Source organism: Hetaerina americana, unplaced genomic scaffold (genome assembly GCF_022747635.1).
Source record: "Hetaerina americana unplaced genomic scaffold, ioHetAmer1.1.p SCAF_1150, whole genome shotgun sequence".
Taxonomy (NCBI): Eukaryota; Metazoa; Arthropoda; class Insecta; order Odonata; family Calopterygidae; genus Hetaerina; species Hetaerina americana.
Window position 1 is genome coordinate 1 of NW_027286238.1, and position 19,720 is coordinate 19,720.

The 19,720-nt window shown below is 49.7% G+C and overlaps 1 protein-coding gene across 1 annotated transcript; it reads right to left on the bottom strand.

Moving 5' to 3' along the window:
- Positions 1-997: 997 nt before the first annotated feature.
- On the bottom strand, positions 998-1,549 carry LOC139685488 (uncharacterized). Its single transcript, XM_071582499.1, has one exon. The coding sequence runs from the start codon at positions 1,547-1,549 to the stop codon at positions 998-1,000; it is 552 nt and encodes a 183-aa protein (XP_071438600.1).
- Between the last annotated feature and the right edge of the window lie 18,171 nt (positions 1,550-19,720).

Consider the following 19,720-nt stretch of genomic DNA (forward strand, 5'->3'; position numbering starts at 1 on the left):
GGGACAGTGGGAATCTCGTTAATCCATTCATGCGCGTCATTAATTGGATGACGAGGCATTTGGCTGACGACTAAGGAGGGAAATTACTTCCCCATCCTCATTTCCGGGATTTTTAAGTCCCCCGTGGACTTTTTATTTCGATCTGTTGATTCCTCTCGATTATCTTTGATCCACTCTCTAGACGTCCTTATCTCGGGTTGGGTCGGTTGGCTCAGCGGGGGGCGTTGGATTGTCCTTCCCCACCCAGTTCCTCCGGACCACCCTACCAATGACCATCTTTGGGGTGATTCGCCTTGCTAGAGTACAAACCTCCGCAGTGATCGTCGAGACCGCGGTAGAACCGCGAATTGGTGATGCGTGGGCTGGCTGCGGCACCCTCACATCTTGGGCTCCCCCCTTTTTTCTGTCGTAGGGACCCTTGTGGTTTCTTTCCGTATAAACGGCACACCACCTGAAATAATTACTCACTTGTTTTGGTTATTGTTTGTACTCACATTAACACTATGACTAGATTATAATAAATTCTAAACAGGTAAACTTAACAATTAATAAACGTTTCACATTATTTACAGTAACAAGCTTGGAGCTACTTTACATATTTACAACAATACTTTCGTATTTTTGCCACTTCAGAGACTGTGGCAGGAATGGTTGTCTCGTCACTGGTTCAAGCACTATCTAAGTCCATAAAGCATGCAAGCATAGTCAAGCTCGACTTGAGCGTATCCACTGATAGTGCTCGCAAATACGCTTTCGTCGCCTAGCCGAGCTCTTTTAGGTGAGCCTTCGTTTCCTTGGGAAGGGCTCCCCGGGCCCCCACTACTATTGGCAACACTGCCTACCGTTGCCTCGAACATTGTTTTGGCTTGGGGTATCAGTCGCTCGTACTTTTCAAGTTTCTCGGAGTGGGCGGCTTCCAGGGACCCTTCCGCCTCGAAACTGACGGTGGCGTCGATAACGTAGACCACGTCTTTCAACGCCACCACCAAATCAGGCATCAGGTACTCCCCTTCCGTGCCCCCGGAAACCTCTGCTCTCTCGCGACTTTTGCTTCAGGGATCTTCAGGAAGTGGTCCTCAAGGCTCCTCACGATTGCCTCGTGTCGCCGAATGCGGAGACCTTTCACGGCGACGAACTGGCCTAAGATGTGCCCGATCGTCTCGACTCGGGCTCCACACCTACGGCACAAGGGCTCACGCCCCTGATTCTGGCGACCCCGCTTCAGGGCCTCACGCGTGGCTACGGTGTTCGTCCGGAGTTTGATCGTCTCAATCTCCCGCGAGGGGAGGAGGATCCCGCCCTCCGTGAGCCAACAATTGGCGTTGGGGTCATCCTCAAAGTATGAGATGCCCACACCCTGCGACTTCCTCGAGGACCATTCCTTAATTTCCCTTTGGCAGAGAGTCTTTTTAATTTTCTCTATCTCTCCCAAGCCTTCGGGGGCTCTTATTCTCAGACCGCGGGCCAGGTCCCTTATGCGGTCATCGATCCTGCTTGCAGCTATTATGGACCGAGTCAGATGGTCTTCACTTTCCTTCAGACGAAGCATCGACCTAATGCTTGAGATCGGGATTGCGTAACGCAACCGAGGCATACCTAGCCCACCGTCCCTCCGTCGCGCGTGGAACACGCTAACGACGGTGGAATTGGGTAAGTGGTAAATCTTGCGATATACGTTACGCAGACTAAGGTCTAACCTTTCCAGGGCTGAGACCGAAGGTCCTCCCGCACTCAGTCAGTAAAGGAATTTGGGAATAATAAATGAGCGTATTAGGTGTAGTTTCTCGCTAGGCTTCAATGCGAGGCTCCCTGCTCTTTCTACCCTGCTTTCCAGACACTTAGCAGTGGCTCGGTAGTCCATTCCGTACCACGGACTTACCGGCATTCCCAAATATGTGACCGATTTTTCTGCGTCGGTTACAGGGACGAATGAGTCCCCAATCATTAGCATCGGGTCCTCAATGGCGTAGGTTCTCCTGAGCTTGCGGATCGAGAAACAGGTACATTTGCTCGCATTGAGTCTCATGCCTAGGGCATCGAGGTACTCAACTACGGCATCTATCAACCGTTGGCATTCGTTCGCGTTTTGACCTATCAGGGTCAGGTCGTCGGCAAAAGCGAGTACGGGAAGTTTCCCAGATGGAACTACTGCTCCCAGGCTGGATTTCTCCAACCTATCGAGGTGAGGGTCTAGAACCACATTGAACAGGAGCGGCGAAAGGGGGTCTCCTTGCTTGACACCCCTGCGGATGTCCAGCTGGATACCCCTCCCGAAACCCCCTATCTCCGTGGAAGACCCTGTGTACATTTCCGCGACGAGTCGCTGTACGTGTGGGTGCACCCCCTTCTTGCGTAACGCCTTTAGGATCGCAGAGTGCGGCACCGAGTCGAACGCCTTGGAGACATCCAACAGAGCTACCGTGGATCCGCCGTTGACCTTGGCTTGCTTCGTTAACTCGCTTAAGAGGAACAAATTGCTAAAGCAGCCGTTTTCCGATACAAAGCCCTTCTGCCTCGCGGAGAGAGTCACCGACCTTCCAAGCCTTTCGGCTATGAGGGCCGAGTACAATCTCGAGACGAGGGAAGATATTGTAATCGGTCGCCAATTCTCTGGTTTTCTCGTATCGCACCCATCCTTCGGAAGGAGGGTGGTCCTGTTCTTTTTCCACTCTCTTGGAAAGAATCTTGTGCCTAACAGTAAGTTAAAGAGCTTCGCCAATACCTTTGCAATCCCCGGGAAGTTCACCAGATGGTGTTTCGTTATCCCGTCCAAGCCAGCTGCGGTCCCTGGACGGGTTGCCCTCAGTCGTATCCTCACCTCCTTGGGGCACAAATAATCAAAAAAAAAATTATTGTTGATCGATTTCACCATGGAATCATCAAGGCCCAAGTGGTCCTCTGCAGCTTTACCCCAGAGTCCCTCGTAAAGGCTCCGCACCGCGTGGGCGGGCGGTTTCTCGTCCTCGTCACCTCCTTGCCATAAAGAGTCCAATCGATCGGAAACAACCAGTCTAGCTAGTCTTCGCGGACAATGTTGAAACATATCGGAGCTCCTAGCGTATGCAAATCTTTTTCTCCCCCCCCGCGGGTAGGGGGATAGAGAATACTCCCGCAGTATCCCTGCTTTTCGTAAGAGGCGACTAAAAGGGCGGGGAGAAAACCCCGAAATCAAACCCCAAGCCAGCAAGGGATGCGTCCGGACAGTGCTGTGGATCCACTGTCTGTGAGCGGCCATACCATCTGGCCTGCGATCCGCCCAGGTGTTTGCCGTGCCTGGGGACCCATAAGGGAGAGAAGGGGATCCTGGAGGGTGAGCTTTCTGGTTCCCAGCAGGGTGTCGGATGCCCTGTATGGACCGGGGAGTGATACCCCTCTTCGGCCCCGGATTTCGTGTAAACGGGAGGCCGGGAGCTAGCCACTCCCGGTCAATCGGCTTCCGTCGCGTTTTCGCTCCGGTGGCGAGTGCCAAGGTTGTGGGGGTCTGCGTAGGGAGGTCGGAGATGTAAGGGTTTTGGTGGGCCCTTGCACCGAAGATCCACCCCGAAACAGACAACCACTCCAGAAGCGCTATATCCCTCGAGTTAGCCCTGGCGACCGCTCCGGTTTGGCGGAGTGGCGTCCCAAATGTGTGGCTCCGTGGCGGGTGGGGAGGCCGAGGGACGAATCATTTCTTATTATGGAGGAAAAACCCTTTCCACCACTAAAAAGATCCCGTCCGGACACCGGCGGGGGAGAAAAGTGTATCGGCGCATGTAAGCGCTATTTAATTATGTCGTGCATAAAGGAAGGTGAAACCTTGAAAAAGGTTTCTCCCTTCTTAATTCGCAGAGTGTTATCACAGATTGTGCCTGGGGACCCAAAGAGCGTGAAGAAGCTCAGGGATGGTACACTACTTATAGAGACCCTGATCGACACACAGAGCGAAAAACTGCTTGCTTTGGGAATGCTCCATGACATTCCGATTAAGGTGGAGGTGCACCGCACTCTTAACACCTGTCGGGGAGTCATCAGTCACTACGACCTCCTATACGTGGACATCGAAGAAATCAAGAGAGAAATGTTCTCTCAGGGAGTGACTGATTGTCGTCGACTCACCACGAGGCGCAACGGAGAAAACGTGAACAGCACCTCCGTGATCTTGACGTTTGCGCGCGATAGACTACCCGACAAGGTGTTTGTGGGCTATGAATCGGTACCAGTGAGGCCATTCATCCCGAATCCCGTGCGTTGTTTCAAATGCCAACGGTTCGGCCATGTCGCGTCGCGCTGCGAGGGCAAGGCCACCTGCCCGCGCTGTGGCAAAGACGCGCACGAGGATAAAGAGTGCTCTTCGGAACCTCTTTGTGTGAATTGCGAGGGTACACACCCAGTGTACTCTCGTGATTGCCCGAAGATGAAAGAAGAGAGGAAAGTCATGGAGATAAAAACACTGGAAAAAATCCCATATGCGGAAGCGAGGAGAAAATACAGGGCGCTAATCGCTCCAACTTTCTCCCGGTCCTTTGCTTCCGTTGCAACCACGCCATGTGTAAAGTGTACCATCGCCACGCAGACAGAGATCCCGAAAGAATCCCCAATAGAAACCACGCAAGTGCCTAAACCAAAAAGGGTGAAGGATGGAAAGAGTAAGGTGGACAAGGAGCCACCTACTCCTGTGGGCCCTTCAAAGAAGAGCCCACAAAAAACCACCAAGGGGAACACGCCAAAAGGGCGTGAGAATACACCTTCCCCGCCGCCTCCAGTGAAGCCAAAGAAGCCGGAGGTAATTGAAGAGGACCAGAGTATCTCTGATACTGAGGTCTTCGCAAACGAGTGGAAGAGGAAACATCGCTTCAAGCGATAACCTCAATAGAGTTGGTCATCTCCCTTTTTAGTCATCTTATTTATTTATATATTTATTTATTTATTTATTCATTTTAATTTAACACTTAAAATGTGTTCCATTCTGCAGTGGAACTGCAATGGCTTTTATCGGCACAAGGAGGAGCTGGCCATTTTAATCCAAGATTTTAAACCCTCTTGTATTTGTCTCCAAGAGACCCATTTTAAGGCTGAAGATAAGGGTATTCTGAAGGGGTTCACTGTTTTTAGAACGGATGACCTAAGTGGCCAACGAGCCCAAGGGGGAGTAGCAGTTGCGGCCCGTGAGGCCCTTTACACCTCGCGAGTCCAACTGAACTCTCCATTCCAGGCCGTCGCTGTCACGGTGCACACCCCTGAGAGGATGACGTTATGCAACGTGTATCTGCCAGAGGGTGCACCGGTGACCCGCCTGAACCTTGAAGCCCTTGTCCACCAGCTTCCTCAGCCGTTCATTTTGATGGGAGATTTTAATGCCCATGATCCTCTCTGGGGAGGGCCAGAAACCCAAAGCAATAGGAGAGGTCGAATTTTATCCAACTTTATTGAGGATTTTAACCTGTTTTTATTAAATAGCGGCGAAAAAACCCGGTTTAACAGCTTCAATGGGGAATTCTCAGCAATAGATCTTTGTCTATGCTCGAGAAGTCTAGCCCCAAAGCTGAAAATGTCCACCCACAACGATCTCTGTGGGAGTGACCATTTTCCTCTTCTACTCGTTAAAGAAGACTCTTCGCCCACCATTTCAAAACCGCCGGAAAAGTGGCGTATTAACCGTGCGGACTGGCCACTTTTCAAGCGTACCTTTACATATAAACACGACGCAAGTTTCGACGCGTTGCACAACGTCGATAAACTAAGTTCAACCCCCCCTGCGGGTAGGGGGTTAGAGAATACTCCCGCAGTATCCCTGCTTGTCGTAAGAGGCGACTAAAAGGGCGGGGAGAAAACCCCGAAAACAAACCCCAACCCCCCTGCGGGTAGGGGGTTAGAGAATACTCCCGCAGTATCCCTGCTTGTCGTAAGAGGCGACTAAAAGGGCGGAGAGAAAACCCCGAAATCAAACCCCAAGCTAGCAAGGGATGCGTCCGGACAGTGCTGTGGATCCACTGTCTGTGAGCGGCCATACCATCTGGCCCTCGATCCGCCCAGGTGTTTGCCGTGCCTGGAGACCCGTAAGGGAGAGAAGGGGATCCTGGAGGGTGAGCTTTCTGGTTCCCAGCAGGGTGTCGGATGCCCTGCATGGACCGGGGAGTGATACCCCTCTTCGGCCCCGAATTTCGTGTAAACGGGAGGCCGGGAGCTAGCCACTCTCGGTCAATTGGCTTCCGTCGCGTTTTCGCTCCGGTGGCGAGTGCCAAGGTTGTGGGGGTCTGCGTAGGGAGGTCGGAGATGTAAGGGTTTTGGTGGGCCCTTGCACCGAAGATCCACCCCGAAACAGACAACCACTCCAGAAGCGCTATATCCCTCGAGTTAGCCCTGGCGACCGCTCCGGTTTGGCGGAGTGGCGTCCCAAATGTGTGGCTCCGTGGCGGGTGGGGAGGCCGAGGGACGAATCATTTCTTATTATGGAGGAAAAACCCTTTCCACCACTAAAAAGATCCCGTCCGGACACCGGCGGGGGAGAAAAGTGTATCGGCGCATGTAAGTGCTATTTAATTATGTCTTGTGCAGAGGAAGGTGAGACCTTGAAAAAGGTTTCTCCCTTCTTAATTCGCAGAGTGTTGTCACAGATTGTGCCTGGGGACCCAAAGAGCGTGAAGAAGCTCAGGGATGGTACACTACTTATAGAGACCCTGAACGACACACAGAGCGAAAAACTGCTAGCTATGGGAATGCTCCATGACATTCCGATTAAGGTGGAGGTGCACCGCACTCTTAACACCTGTCGGGGAGTCATCAGTCACTACGACTCCTATACGTGGACATCGAAGAAATCAAGAGAGAAATGTTCTCTCAGGGAGTGACTGATTGTCGTCGACTCACCACGAGGCGCAACGGAGAAAACGTGAACAGCACCTCCGTGATCTTGACGTTTGCGCGCGATAGACTACCCGACAAGGTGTTTGTGGGCTATGAATCGGTACCAGTGAGGCCATTCATCCCGAATCCCGTGCGTTGTTTCAAATGCCAACGGTTCGGCCATGTCGCGTCGCGCTGCGAGGGCAAGGCCACCTGCCCGCGCTGTGGCAAAGACGCGCACGAGGATAAAGAGTGCTCTTCGGAACCTTTTTGTGTGAATTGCGAGGGTACACACCCAGTGTACTCTCGTGATTGCCCGAAGATGAAAGAAGAGAGGAAAGTCATGGAGATAAAAACCCTTGGAAAAATCCCATATGCGGAAGCGAGGAGAAAATACAGGGCGCTAATCGCTCCAACTTTCTCCCGGTCCTTTGCTTCCGTTGCAACCACGCAATGTGTAAAGTGTACCATCGCCACGCAGACAGAGATCCCGAAGGAATCCCCAATAGAAACCACGCAAGTGCCTAAACCAAAAAGGGTGAAGGATGGAAAGAGTAAGGTGGACAAGGAGCCACCTACTCCTGTGGGCCCTTCAAAGAAGAGCCCACTAAAAACCACCAAGGGGAACACGCAAAAGGGCGTGAGAATACACCTTCCCCGCCGCCTCCAGTCAAGCCAAAGAAGCCGGAGGTAATTGAAGAGGACCAGAGTATCTCTGATACTGAGGTCTTCGCAAACGAGTGGAAGAGGAAACATCGCTTCAAGCGATAACCTCAATAGAGTTGGTCATCTCCCTCTTTAGTCATCTTATTTATTTATATATTTATTTATTTATTTTAATTTAACACTTTAAATGTGTTCCATTCTGCAGTGGAACTGCAATGGCTTTTATCGGCACAAGGAGGAGCTGGCCATTTTAATCCAAGATTTTAAACCCTCTTGTATTTGTCTCCAAGAGACCCATTTTAAGGCTGAAGATAAGGGTATTCTGAAGGGATTCACTGTTTTTAGAACGGATGACCCCCCCCCCGCGGGTAGGGGGATAGAGAATACTCCCGCAGTATCCCTGCTTGTCGTAAGAGGCGACTAAAAGGGCGGGGAGAAAACCCCGAAAACAAACCCCAAGCCAGCAAGGGATGCGTCCGGACAGTGCTGTGGATCCACTGTCTGTGAGCGGCCATACCATCTGGCCTGCGATCCGCCCAGGTGTTTGCCGTGCCTGGAGACCCGTAAGGGAGAAAAGTGGATCCTGGAGGGTGAGCTTTCTGGTTCCCAGCAGGGTGTCGGATGCCCTGTATGGACCGGGGAGTGATACCCCTCTTCGGCCCCGGATTTCGTGTAAACGGGAGGCCGGGAGCTAGCCACTCCCGGTCAATCGGCTTCCGTCGCGTTTTCGCTCCGGTGGCGAGTGCCAAGGTTGCGGGGGTCTGCGTAGGGAGGTCGGAGATGTAAGGGTTTTGGTGGGCCCTTGCACCGAAGATCCACCCCGAAACAGACAACCACTCCTGAAGCGCTATATCCCTCGAGTTAGCCCTGGCGACCGCTCCGGTTTGGCGGAGTGGCGTCCCAATTGTGTGGCTCCGTGGCGGGTGGGGAGGCCGAGGGACGAATAATTAATTATTATGGAGGAAAAACCCTTTCCACCACTAAAAAGATCCCGTCCGGACACCGGCGGGGGAGAAAAGTGCATAGGCGCATGTAAGCGCTATTTAATTATGTCGTGCATAAAGGAAGGTGAAACCTTGAAAAAGGTTTCTCCTTTCTTAATTCGCAGAGTTTTGTCACAGATTGTGCCTGGGGACCCAAAGAGCGTGAAGAAGCTCCGGGATGGTACACTTCTTATAGAGACCCTGAACGATACACAAAGCGATAAACTGCTTGCTATGGGAATGCTCCATGACATTCCGATTAAGGTGGAGGTGCACCGCACTCTTAACACCTGTCGGGGAGTCATCAGTCACTACGACCTCCTATACGTGGACATCGAAGAAATCAAGAGAGAAATGTTCTCTCAGGGAGTGACTGATTGTCGTCGACTCACCACGAGGCGCAACGGAGAAAACGTAAACAGCACCTCCGTGATCTTGACGTTTGCGCGTGATAGACTACCCGACAAGGTGTTTGTGGGCTATGAATCGGTACCAGTGAGGCCATTCATCCCAAATCCCGTGCGTTGTTTCAAATGCCAACGGTTCGGCCATGTCGCGTCGCGTTGCGAGGGTAAGGCCACCTGCCCGCGCTGTGGCAAAGACGCGCACGAGGATAAAGAGTGCTCTTCGGAACCTTTTTGTGTCAATTGCGAGGGTACACACCCAGTGTACTCTCGTGATTGCCCGAAGATGAACGAAGAGAGGAAAGTCATGGAGATAAAAACCCTTGAAAAAATCCCATATGCGGAAGCGAGGAGAAAATACAGGGCGCTAATCGCTCCAACTTTCTCCCGGTCCTTTGCTTCCGTTGCAACCACGCAATGTGTAAAGTGTACCATCGCCACGCAGACGGAGATACCGAAAGAATCCCCAGTTGAAAACACGCAAGTGCCTAAACCCAAAAGGGTGAAGGATGGGAAGAGTAAGGTGGACAAGGAGCCACCTACTCCTGTGGGCCCTTCCAAGAAGAGCCCACAGAAAACCACCAAGGGGAACACGCCAAAAGGGCGTGAGAATACACCTTCCCCGCCGCCTCCAGTGAAGCCAAAGAGGCCGGAGGTAATTGAAGAGGACCAGAGTATCTCTGATACTGAGGTCTTCGCAAACGAGTGGAAGAGGAAACTTCGCTTCAAGCGATAACCTCAATAGAGTTGGTCATCTCCCTTTTTAGTCATCTTATTTATTTATATATTTATTTATTTATTTTAATTTAACACTTTAAATGTGTTCCATTCTGCAGTGGAACTGCAATGGCTTTTATCGGCACAAGGAGGAGCTGGCCATTTTAATCCAAGATTTTAAACCCTCTTGTGTTTGTCTCCAAGAGACCCATTTTAAGGCTGAAGATAAGGGTATTCTGAAGGGATTCACTGTTTTTAGAACGGATGACCTAAGTGGCCAACGAGCCCAAGGGGGAGTAGCAGTTGCGGCCCGTGAGGCCCTTTACACCTCGCGAGTCCAACTGAACTCTCCATTCCAGGCCGTCGCTGTCACGGTGCACACCCCTGAGAGGATGACGTTATGCAACGTGTATCTGCCAGAGGGTGCACCGGTGACCCGCCTGAACCTTGAAGCCCTTGTCCACCAGCTTCCTCAGCCGTTCATTTTGATGGGAGATTTTAATGCCCATGATCCTCTCTGGGGAGGGCCAGAAACCCAAAGCAATAAGAGAGGTCGAATTTTATCCAACTTTATTGAGGATTTTAACCTGTTTTTATTAAATAGCGGCGAAAAAACCCGCTTTAACAGCTTCAATGGGGAATTCTCAGCAATAGATCTTTGTCTATGCTCGAGAAGTCTAGCCCCAAAGCTGAAAATGTCCACCCACAACGATCTCTGTGGGAGTGACCATTTTCCTCTTCTACTCGTTAAAGAAGACTCTTCGCCCACCATTTCAAAACCGCCGGAAAAGTGGCGTATTAACCGTGCGGACTGGCCACTTTTCAAGCGTACGTTTACATATAAACACGACGCAAGTTTCGACGCGTTGCACAACGTCGATAAACTAAGTTCAACGCTGTTGGCGGCAGCTACCAAAAGTATCCCTCGTACGTCCGGGAACATTAATCGAGCTCCTGTCCCTTGGTGGAACGGGGAATGCGACCGGGCGATTCGGGCGAGGAAAAAAGCATTAAATATTTTTAGAAAATATCCCACGGCAACTAATCTGGCATCGTACCGCCGCCTGAGAGCGCGAGCTCGAAGGGCCGTGAAGGAGGCCAAGAGGGCTTCCTGGATAGAATACGTCTCTACCATCAACCATCGCACGCCGCTTGGTCAGGTATGGGACAAAGTCAAGAAAATCTCCGGGTCCAAGGGCTCATTTGTCATCTCGCCATTGCTTGTTGCTGGCCGGGTGGTTAATTCACCTGCCGAAATAAGCAACATATTTGCCAGTCAGTTCGCGGCCAATAGCAGTGACGAGGGCTATGCCGCGGACTTTGCGAACCTGAAGAGGCGATGCGAGAGAGTCCCTCTCAATTTTGGTGCAGGTCCTACAAGTGAATATTACAATGAGCCTTTCACGTCCTGGGAGCTTAAATCCGCCATCGAAGACTCCCATTACACCTCGCCAGGGGCGGACGAAATCCACAACGCATTTCTCCGGAACATTCCGGAAACTGCGATTGGGGAGGTCCTAAATACCCTCAACCAACTTTGGAACGAGGGCAGTTTTCCAAATGCCTGGCGAGAGTCCATCGTGATACCAATCCCAAAACAGGGCAAGGACAAAAATGACCCGAACAACTACCGTCCCATATCTCTCACCAGCTGCCTGTGCAAGGTGATGGAACGGATGGTAAACCGACGTCTCATGTGGTGCTTGGAGAGTCGACACCTGCTCTCCGACGCTCAGTGCGGCTTTCGGCGTGGCAGGTCCACGACAGACCATCTGGTGCGCACTGAGAACTTCATCCAGGAAGCCTTTCTCCACCGTCAACACGTCATAGCAGTCTTTTTCGACCTGGAGAAGGCCTATGATAGTGTGTGGCGATGGAGAATCCTCAACACGCTCCACAAGTGGGGATTTAGAGGCAACATGGCCCTATTTATCAGAAATTTTTTAACTAACCGCCTTTTTAAAGTAAGGACTGGGAAGCACTTATCCCGATCTTTTACACAGGAGAACGGGGTACCCCAGGGTTCAGTACTGAGCGTGACGTTATTTGCCATCGCCATCAACGACGTGGTGGAATGCATCAATGCCCCGGTGATGGTATCGCTCTATGTGGACGACTTAGCCATATTTTGCCGGTCGACACGACTGCCAAACGCTTCCAGGCAAGCCCAGGTGACTCTAAACAAACTGGGAGAGTGGTCGCGAAAGAACGGATTTCGTTTCTCAATGGAGAAAACGAAATGCGTGCACTTTCACCGTCTTCGCGGTTACCACGTTACCCCGACCCTAACCCTGTTGGGTAGGATTCTTCCATTTGTGGAGTCCGTCCGCTTTCTCGGCATGATCCTGGACCAAAAGCTGAACTGGCGGGAGCATATCCGCGTGTTACGCGAGAGGTGTCGCCAAACCCTCAACGTTTTAAAGTTTTTAACTCACTCCACTTGGGGAGCAGACCGCTCCACCATGCTTTTATTGTACAGAGGCTTGGTGCGATCCAAACTGGACTATGGTTCCATAGTGTATTCCTCAGGACGAGAGTCTTACTTGAGACCACTCACATGTGTCCACAATGCTGGGATACGGTTGGCCACCGGGGCATTTAGAACAAGCCCAGTCTCAAGCTTACTTGCAGACGCAGGGGAGCCTCCGTTGGAAACCCGCAGGATGATTTTAATGGGCAACTATGCCTGTAAAATTTTATCAGAGACAAACCACCCTTGTTTTAACATAGTTTTTAACCAACGGTTTTTAGACTTATTTAACAGGCGGAGAAGGGCAACTAGGCCCTTTGCCGTTCGTTTTAATGATTTTATTAATGAGGTAAATTTTACATTTCCTCAAATATGCCCCGTCTCCTATGCTAAGTATCCGCCTTGGTTAACACCAATGCCGGATATTAAAATCATTGCCAGTGCACGCCGCAAAGCCAAAACGACCGATTCCATATACCAGCAGCTCTTCAGTGCCGTCCTCAGCTCACTTTCTGACTTTGTCCCAGTCTACACCGACGGGTCAAAGTCAGAATCTGCATGCGCCTATGCGGTCGTGTCCCACTACCATGGAGTCGTGAGGAAAAAACTGCACACTTCTTGCAGCATTTTCACAGCCGAGCTGTCAGCCATAAGGACGGCCCTAGGAGAAATAAAAGAAAGCAATGGCTCTTTCCTCATCTGCACCGACTCGTTGAGCGCCCTAAAATCTTTATCCGCCTTTGCACCTGTGCACCCGATAGTCCAGGAGATCCATTATACCCTGTTGTCCCTTCATAGAAAGGGGAACAGGGTCTCCTTTATATGGACTCCTGGTCACGTCGGCATAAGAGGCAACGAAAAAGCTGACCAGGCAGCGAAGGATGCCCTTCGACAACCCGAAACCGACTCCACCTTGGTTCCAATGGAGGACGTGAAGGCCGCCTTGCGGAACTCGGTCCTGCATCAGTGGAAGGAGACTTGGCAGTCTCTTCAAAATAATAAACTCAGGGCAATAAAACCGGTCGTTTCACCATGGTCCTCTTCCATCCGGAACATTCGGAGGGAAGAGGTCATGATTACGCGCCTGAGAATAGGACACTCTGCCCTCACTCATTCGTACCTCTTTGCGGAGGTAAAAGAACAGCCCCGCTGCAATGAGTGTTTCCAACCCCTGACGATAAAACATATCCTGACGGAATGTACAACATACCAAAGGGCCAGAGACATGTTGAAGATAAGGGGAGACTTAAAAAATATTTTAGGGGATGACTCTGGGTCTATAAATCGAGTCTTAACTTTTTTAAGGGCAACTGGTTTAATGGGGCAGCTGTAGCTTCGGAGCTCATAATTTTAATGCTTTTGATTTTAGCATTTTCCTTTTTTTTTTTTGTTTATTTTATTTATTTATATATTTATTCGTATTTATCTGTTTACTTATTCCTAGTTTAAAAGGAACATAAGTTTTACGTAATGACAGTGGTGCAAAATGACCATAGCTGTCGACGCACCCTACAAACCCCTAAAACTACTGCTACGGATGACCTAAGTGGCCAACGAGCCCAAGGGGGAGTAGCAGTTGCGGCCCGTGAGGCCCTTAACACCTCGCGAGTCCAACTGAACTCTCCATTCCAGGCCGTCGCTGTCACGGTGCACACCCCTGAGAGGATGACGTTATGCAACGTGTATCTGCCAGAGGGTGCACCGGTGACCCGCCTGAACCTTGAAGCCCTTGTCCACCAGCTTCCTCAGCCGTTCATTTTGATGGGAGATTTTAATGCCCATGATCCTCTCTGGGGAGGGCCAGAAACCCAAAGTAATAGGAGAGGTCGAATTTTATCCAACTTTATTGAGGATTTTAACCTGTTTTTATTAAATAGCGGCGAAAAAACCCGGTTTAACAGCTTCAATGGGGAATTCTCAGCAATAGGTCTTTGTCTATGCTCGAGAAGTCTAGCCCCAAAGCTGAAAATGTCCACCCACAACGATCTCTGTGGGAGTGACCATTTTCCTCTTCTACTCGTTAAAGAAGACTCTTCGCCCACCATTTCAAAACCTCCGGAAAAATGGCGTATTAACCGTGCGGACTGGCCACTTTTCAAGCGTACGTTTACATATAAACACGACGCAAGTTTCGACGCGTTGCACAACGTCGATAAATTAAGTTCAACGCTGTTGGCGGCAGCTACCAAAAGTATCCCTCGTACGTCCGGGAACATTAATCGAGCTCCTGTCCCTTGGTGGAACGGGGAATGCGACCGGGCGATTCGGGCGAGGAAAAAAGCATTAAATATTTTTAGAAAATATCCCACGGCAACTAATCTGGCATCGTACCGCCGCCTGAGAGCGCGAGCTCGAAGGGCCGTGAAGGAGGCCAAGAGGGCTTCCTGGATAGAATACGTCTCTACCATCAACCATCGCACGCCGCTTGGTCAGGTATGGGACAAAGTCAAGAAAATCTCCGGGTCCAAGGGCTCATTTGTCATCTCGCCATTGCTTGTTGCTGGCCGGGTGGTTAATTCACCTGCCGAAATAAGCAACATATTTGCCAGTCAGTTCGCGGCCAATAGCAGTGACGAGGGCTATGCCGCGGACTTTGCGAACCTGAAGAGGCGATGCGAGAGAGTCCCTCTCAATTTTGGTGCAGGTCCTACAAGTGAATATTACAATGAGCCTTTCACGTCCTGGGAGCTTAAATCCGCCATCGAAGACTCCCATTACACCTCGCCAGGGGCGGACGAAATCCACAACGCATTTCTCCGGAACATTCCGGAAACTGCGATTGGGGAGGTCCTAAATACCCTCAACCAACTTTGGAACGAGGGCAGTTTTCCAAATGCCTGGCGAGAGTCCATCGTGATACCAATCCCAAAACAGGGCAAGGACAAAAATGACCCGAACAACTACCGTCCCATATCTCTCACCAGCTGCCTGTGCAAGGTGATGGAACGGATGGTAAACCGACGTCTCATGTGGTGCTTGGAGAGTCGACACCTGCTCTCCGACGCTCAGTGCGGCTTTCGGCGTGGCAGGTCCACGACAGACCATCTGGTTCGCACTGAGAACTTCATCCAGGAAGCCTTTCTCCACCGTCAACACGTCATAGCAGTCTTTTTCGACCTGGAGAAGGCCTATGATAGTGTGTGGCGATGGAGAATCCTCAACACGCTCCACAAGTGGGGATTTAGAGGCAACATGGCCCTATTTATCAGAAATTTTTTAACTAACCGCCTTTTTAAAGTAAGGACTGGGAAGCACTTATCCCGATCTTTTACACAGGAGAACGGGGTACCCCAGGGTTCAGTACTGAGCGTGACGTTATTTGCCATCGCCATCAACGACGTGGTGGAATGCATCAATGCCCCGGTGATGGCATCGCTCTATGTGGACGACTTAGCCATATTTTGCCGGTCGACACGACTGCCAAACGCTTCCAGGCAAGCCCAGGTGACTCTAAACAAACTGGGAGAGTGGTCGCGAAAGAACGGATTTCGTTTCTCCATGGAGAAAACGAAATGCGTGCACTTTCACCGTCTTCGCGGTTACCACGTTACCCCGACCCTAACCCTGTTGGGTAGGATTCTTCCATTTGTGGAGTCCGTCCGCTTTCTCGGCATGATCCTGGACCAAAAGCTGAACTGGCGGGAGCATATCCGCGTGTTACGCGAGAGGTGTCGCCAAACCCTCAACGTTTTAAAGTTTTTAACTCACTCCACTTGGGGAGCAGACCGCTCCACCATGCTTTTATTGTACAGAGGCTTGGTGCGATCCAAACTGGACTATGGTTCCATAGTGTATTCCTCAGGACGAGAGTCTTACTTGAGACCACTCACATGTGTCCACAATGCTGGGATACGGTTGGCCACCGGGGCATTTAGAACAAGCCCAGTCCCAAGCTTACTTGCAGACGCAGGGGAGCCTCCGTTGGAAACCCGCAGGATGATTTTAATGGGCAACTATGCCTGTAAAATTTTATCAGAGACAATCCACCCTTGTTTTAACATAGTTTTTAACCAACGGTTTTTAGACTTATTTAACAGGCGGAGAAGGGCAACTAGGCCCTTTGCCGTTCGTTTTAATGATTTTATTAATGAGGTAAATTTTACATTTCCTCAAATATGCCCCGTCTCCTATGCTAACTATCCGCCTTGGTTAACACCAATGCCGGATATTAAACTCATTTCCAGTGCACGCCGCAAAGCCAAAACGACCGATTCCGAATACCAGCAGCTCTTCAGTGCCGTCCTCAGCTCACTTTCTGACTTTGTCCCAGTCTACACCGACGGGTCAAAGTCAGAATCTGCATGTGCCTATGCGGTCGTGTCCCACTACCATGGAGTCGTGAGGAAAAAACTGCACACTTCTTGCAGCATTTTCACAGCCGAGCTATCAGCCATAAGGACGGCCCTAGGAGAAATAAAAGAAAGCAATGGCTCTTTCCTCATCTGCACCGACTCGTTGAGCGCCCTAAAATCTTTATCGGCCTTTGCACCTGTGCACCCGATAGTCCAGGAGATCCATTATACCCTGTTGTCCCTTCAGAGAAAGGGGAACAGGGTCTCCTTTATATGGACTCCTGGTCACGTCGGCATAAGAGGCAACGAAAAATCTGACCAGGCAGCGAAGGATGCCCTTCGACAACCCGAGACCGACTCCACCTTGGTTCCAATGGAGGACGTGAAGGCCGCCTTGCGGAACTCGGTCCTGCATCAGTGGAAGGAGACTTGGCAGTCTCTTCAAAATAATAAACTCAGGGCAATAAAACCGGTCGTTTCACCATGGTCCTCTTCCATCCGGAACATTCGGAGGGAAGAGGTCATGATTACGCGCCTGAGAATAGGACACTGCCCTCACTCATTCGTACCTCTTTGCGGAGGTAAAAGAACAGCCCCGCTGCAAGGAGTGTTTCCAACCCCTGACGATAAAACATATCCTGACGGAATGTACAACATACCAAAGGGCCAGAGACATGTTGAAGATAAGGGGAGACTTAAAAAATATTTTAGGGGATGACTCTGGGTCTATAAATCGAGTCTTAACTTTTTTAAGGGCAACTGGTTTAATGGGGCAGCTTTAGCTTCGGAGCTCATAATTTTAATGCTTTTGATTTTAGCATTTTCTTTTTTTTTTTTGTTTCTTTTATTTATTTATATATTTATTCGTATTTATCTGTTTACTTATTCCTAGTTTAAAAGGAACATAAGTTTTACGTAATGACAGTGGTGCAAAATGACCATAGCTGTCGACGCACCCTACAAACCCCTAAAACTACTACTATACAGTTCCATAGGAGAGGACCCAGGACTGATCCTTGGGGGCATCCCTTGGTTGCTGTTTTGTGGATGGTGACGTTTTTGGATTTAAATATCACTTTTCGATCCTCGAAGTAACTTCTAAGTGTATTTAAGATCTTATCCGGAGCCTTTAGGCGTCTGAGTTCCTTGATTATTGACGGCCACCATGCGGAGTCAAATGCACCTTTTATATCGAAGAATGTGGCTAGTGTGTATTTCTGTTCACCTTCTTGTATATTATTTATTAGATGTTCAATGGCTTCTGAGGTGCTTTTCCCCTTCTTAAAACCAAATTGCGGGGCTGGTGTTAATGTTTCAATGCCAATGTTTTGCTCGAGTTTTAGTTTCAGGATTCTCTCGAATACCTTCCCTACTTCCGATAACAGCGAGATAGGACGATAGGATCCCGGTTTACTTGGATCCTTCTCCTTTGATTTTAGTATGGCGTGTAGTTTCCCAATTTTCCACTGCTTGGGAAAGTAATTCATGTAGAGACTGTCATTATTTAGTCTTGTCAAAATGGGGGTTATTGTTTCTTCTGCCTGTAGAAGAACTTTCCCATGCACTTCGTCCAGGCCGGGTGCCTTGTTGCTTTTAATCAGGAATATTTGTTCTCTTACTTCGCCTTCCAACGCTTTAATTTCCGTTTCATTTCCTGGATTTAGAAAGTATTCGTTTCGAATGACTGAGTGTTGCTCGTCATCCGGTGTGTCGTCTGGAAGTAGGTTATCTAGGGTATTCTTCATTGCCTCAGGCAATAGTTGAGTGGTTCCATCAGGGATGGACTGGGCCCCTTGGGCTATTGGAGTTCTTAGTTTACCTGAGAAGAGTTTATAGGTAAACCCCCATGCATTTTTGTTAAAGTTTTCTGAGGAGAACTTTTCCCAGCTTTTTTCTTTTGCGTACTTTATTGAGTGTTTATATCTTCTAAGGTGTTGTTTGTAGGCATTTTTATGCCATTCCCGATCTTCATGTCTACTGTTCTGGTAGGTTTTTAACAGTTGTTGGGTTTTCTTCTTCATTTTGTGGAGTTTATCGTTCCACCATGGGCAATGGGATGGTCTCGGAATTCTTTTCTTGATAACTTGATCCATTGTTTTCTTGATTGCAGCTGTGAATGCATCAACTCTTTTGTCTACGTTTTCGCAGGTAGGTTCCCATAAGATTTTTTCCACACTCCAGAGGGCCTCTTTTAGCTTGACGTTAAATTTGTTCCAATTTACACTTCCCAGGTTGTATAACGATTCGCCTTTAGAATACTTTGTTTTGTTCTTCCATAAGCTGTAGGTGATGATTCTGTGATCGCTATTTATTTTCCCTAGATTTATTGTCCATTTATATATTTAATTTATGGCATTGGCGAGTAGATAGGGACAGTGGGAATCTCGTTAATCCATTCATGCGCGTCATTAATTGGATGACGAGGCATTTGGCTGACGACTAAGGAGGGAAATTACTTCCCCATCCTCATTTCCGGGATTTTTAAGTCCCCCGTGGACTTTTTATTTCGATCTGTTGATTCCTCTCGATTATCTTTGATCCACTCTCTAGACGTCCTTATCTCGGGTTGGGTCGGTTGGCTCAGCGGGGGGCGTTGGATTGTCCTTCCCCACCCAGTTCCTCCGGACCACCCTACCAATGACCATCTTTGGGGTGATTCGCCTTGCTAGAGTACAAACCTCCGCAGTGATCGTCGAGACCGCGGTAGAACCGCGAATTGGTGATGCGTGGGCTGGCTGCGGCACCCTCACATCTTGGGCTCCCCCCTTTTTTCTGTCGTAGGGACCCTTGTGGTTTCTTTCCGTATAAACGGCACACCACCTGAAATAATTACTCACTTGTTTTGGTTATTGTTTGTACTCACATTAACACTATGACTAGATTATAATAAATTCTAAACAGGTAAACTTAACAATTAATAAACGTTTCACATTATTTACAGTAACAAGCTTGGAGCTACTTTACATATTTACAACAATACTTTCGTATTTTTGCCACTTCAGAGACTGTGGCAGGAATGGTTGTCTCGTCACTGGTTCAAGCACTATCTAAGTCCATAAAGCATGCAAGCATAGTCAAGCTCGACTTGAGCGTATCCACTGATAGTGCTCGCAAATACGCTTTCGTCGCCTAGCCGAGCTCTTTTAGGTGAGCCTTCGTTTCCTTGGGAAGGGCTCCCCGGGCCCCCACTACTATTGGCAACACTGCCTACCGTTGCCTCGAACATTGTTTTGGCTTGGGGTATCAGTCGCTCGTACTTTTCAAGTTTCTCGGAGTGGGCGGCTTCCAGGGACCCTTCCGCCTCGAAACTGACGGTGGCGTCGATAACGTAGACCACGTCTTTCAACGCCACCACCAAATCAGGCA

Excerpts from the sequence above, each read along its gene's own strand:
- LOC139685488 (XM_071582499.1), bottom strand. The coding sequence starts at position 1,549 with ATGCTTCGTCTGAAGGAAAGTGAAGACCATCTGACTCGGTCCATAATA.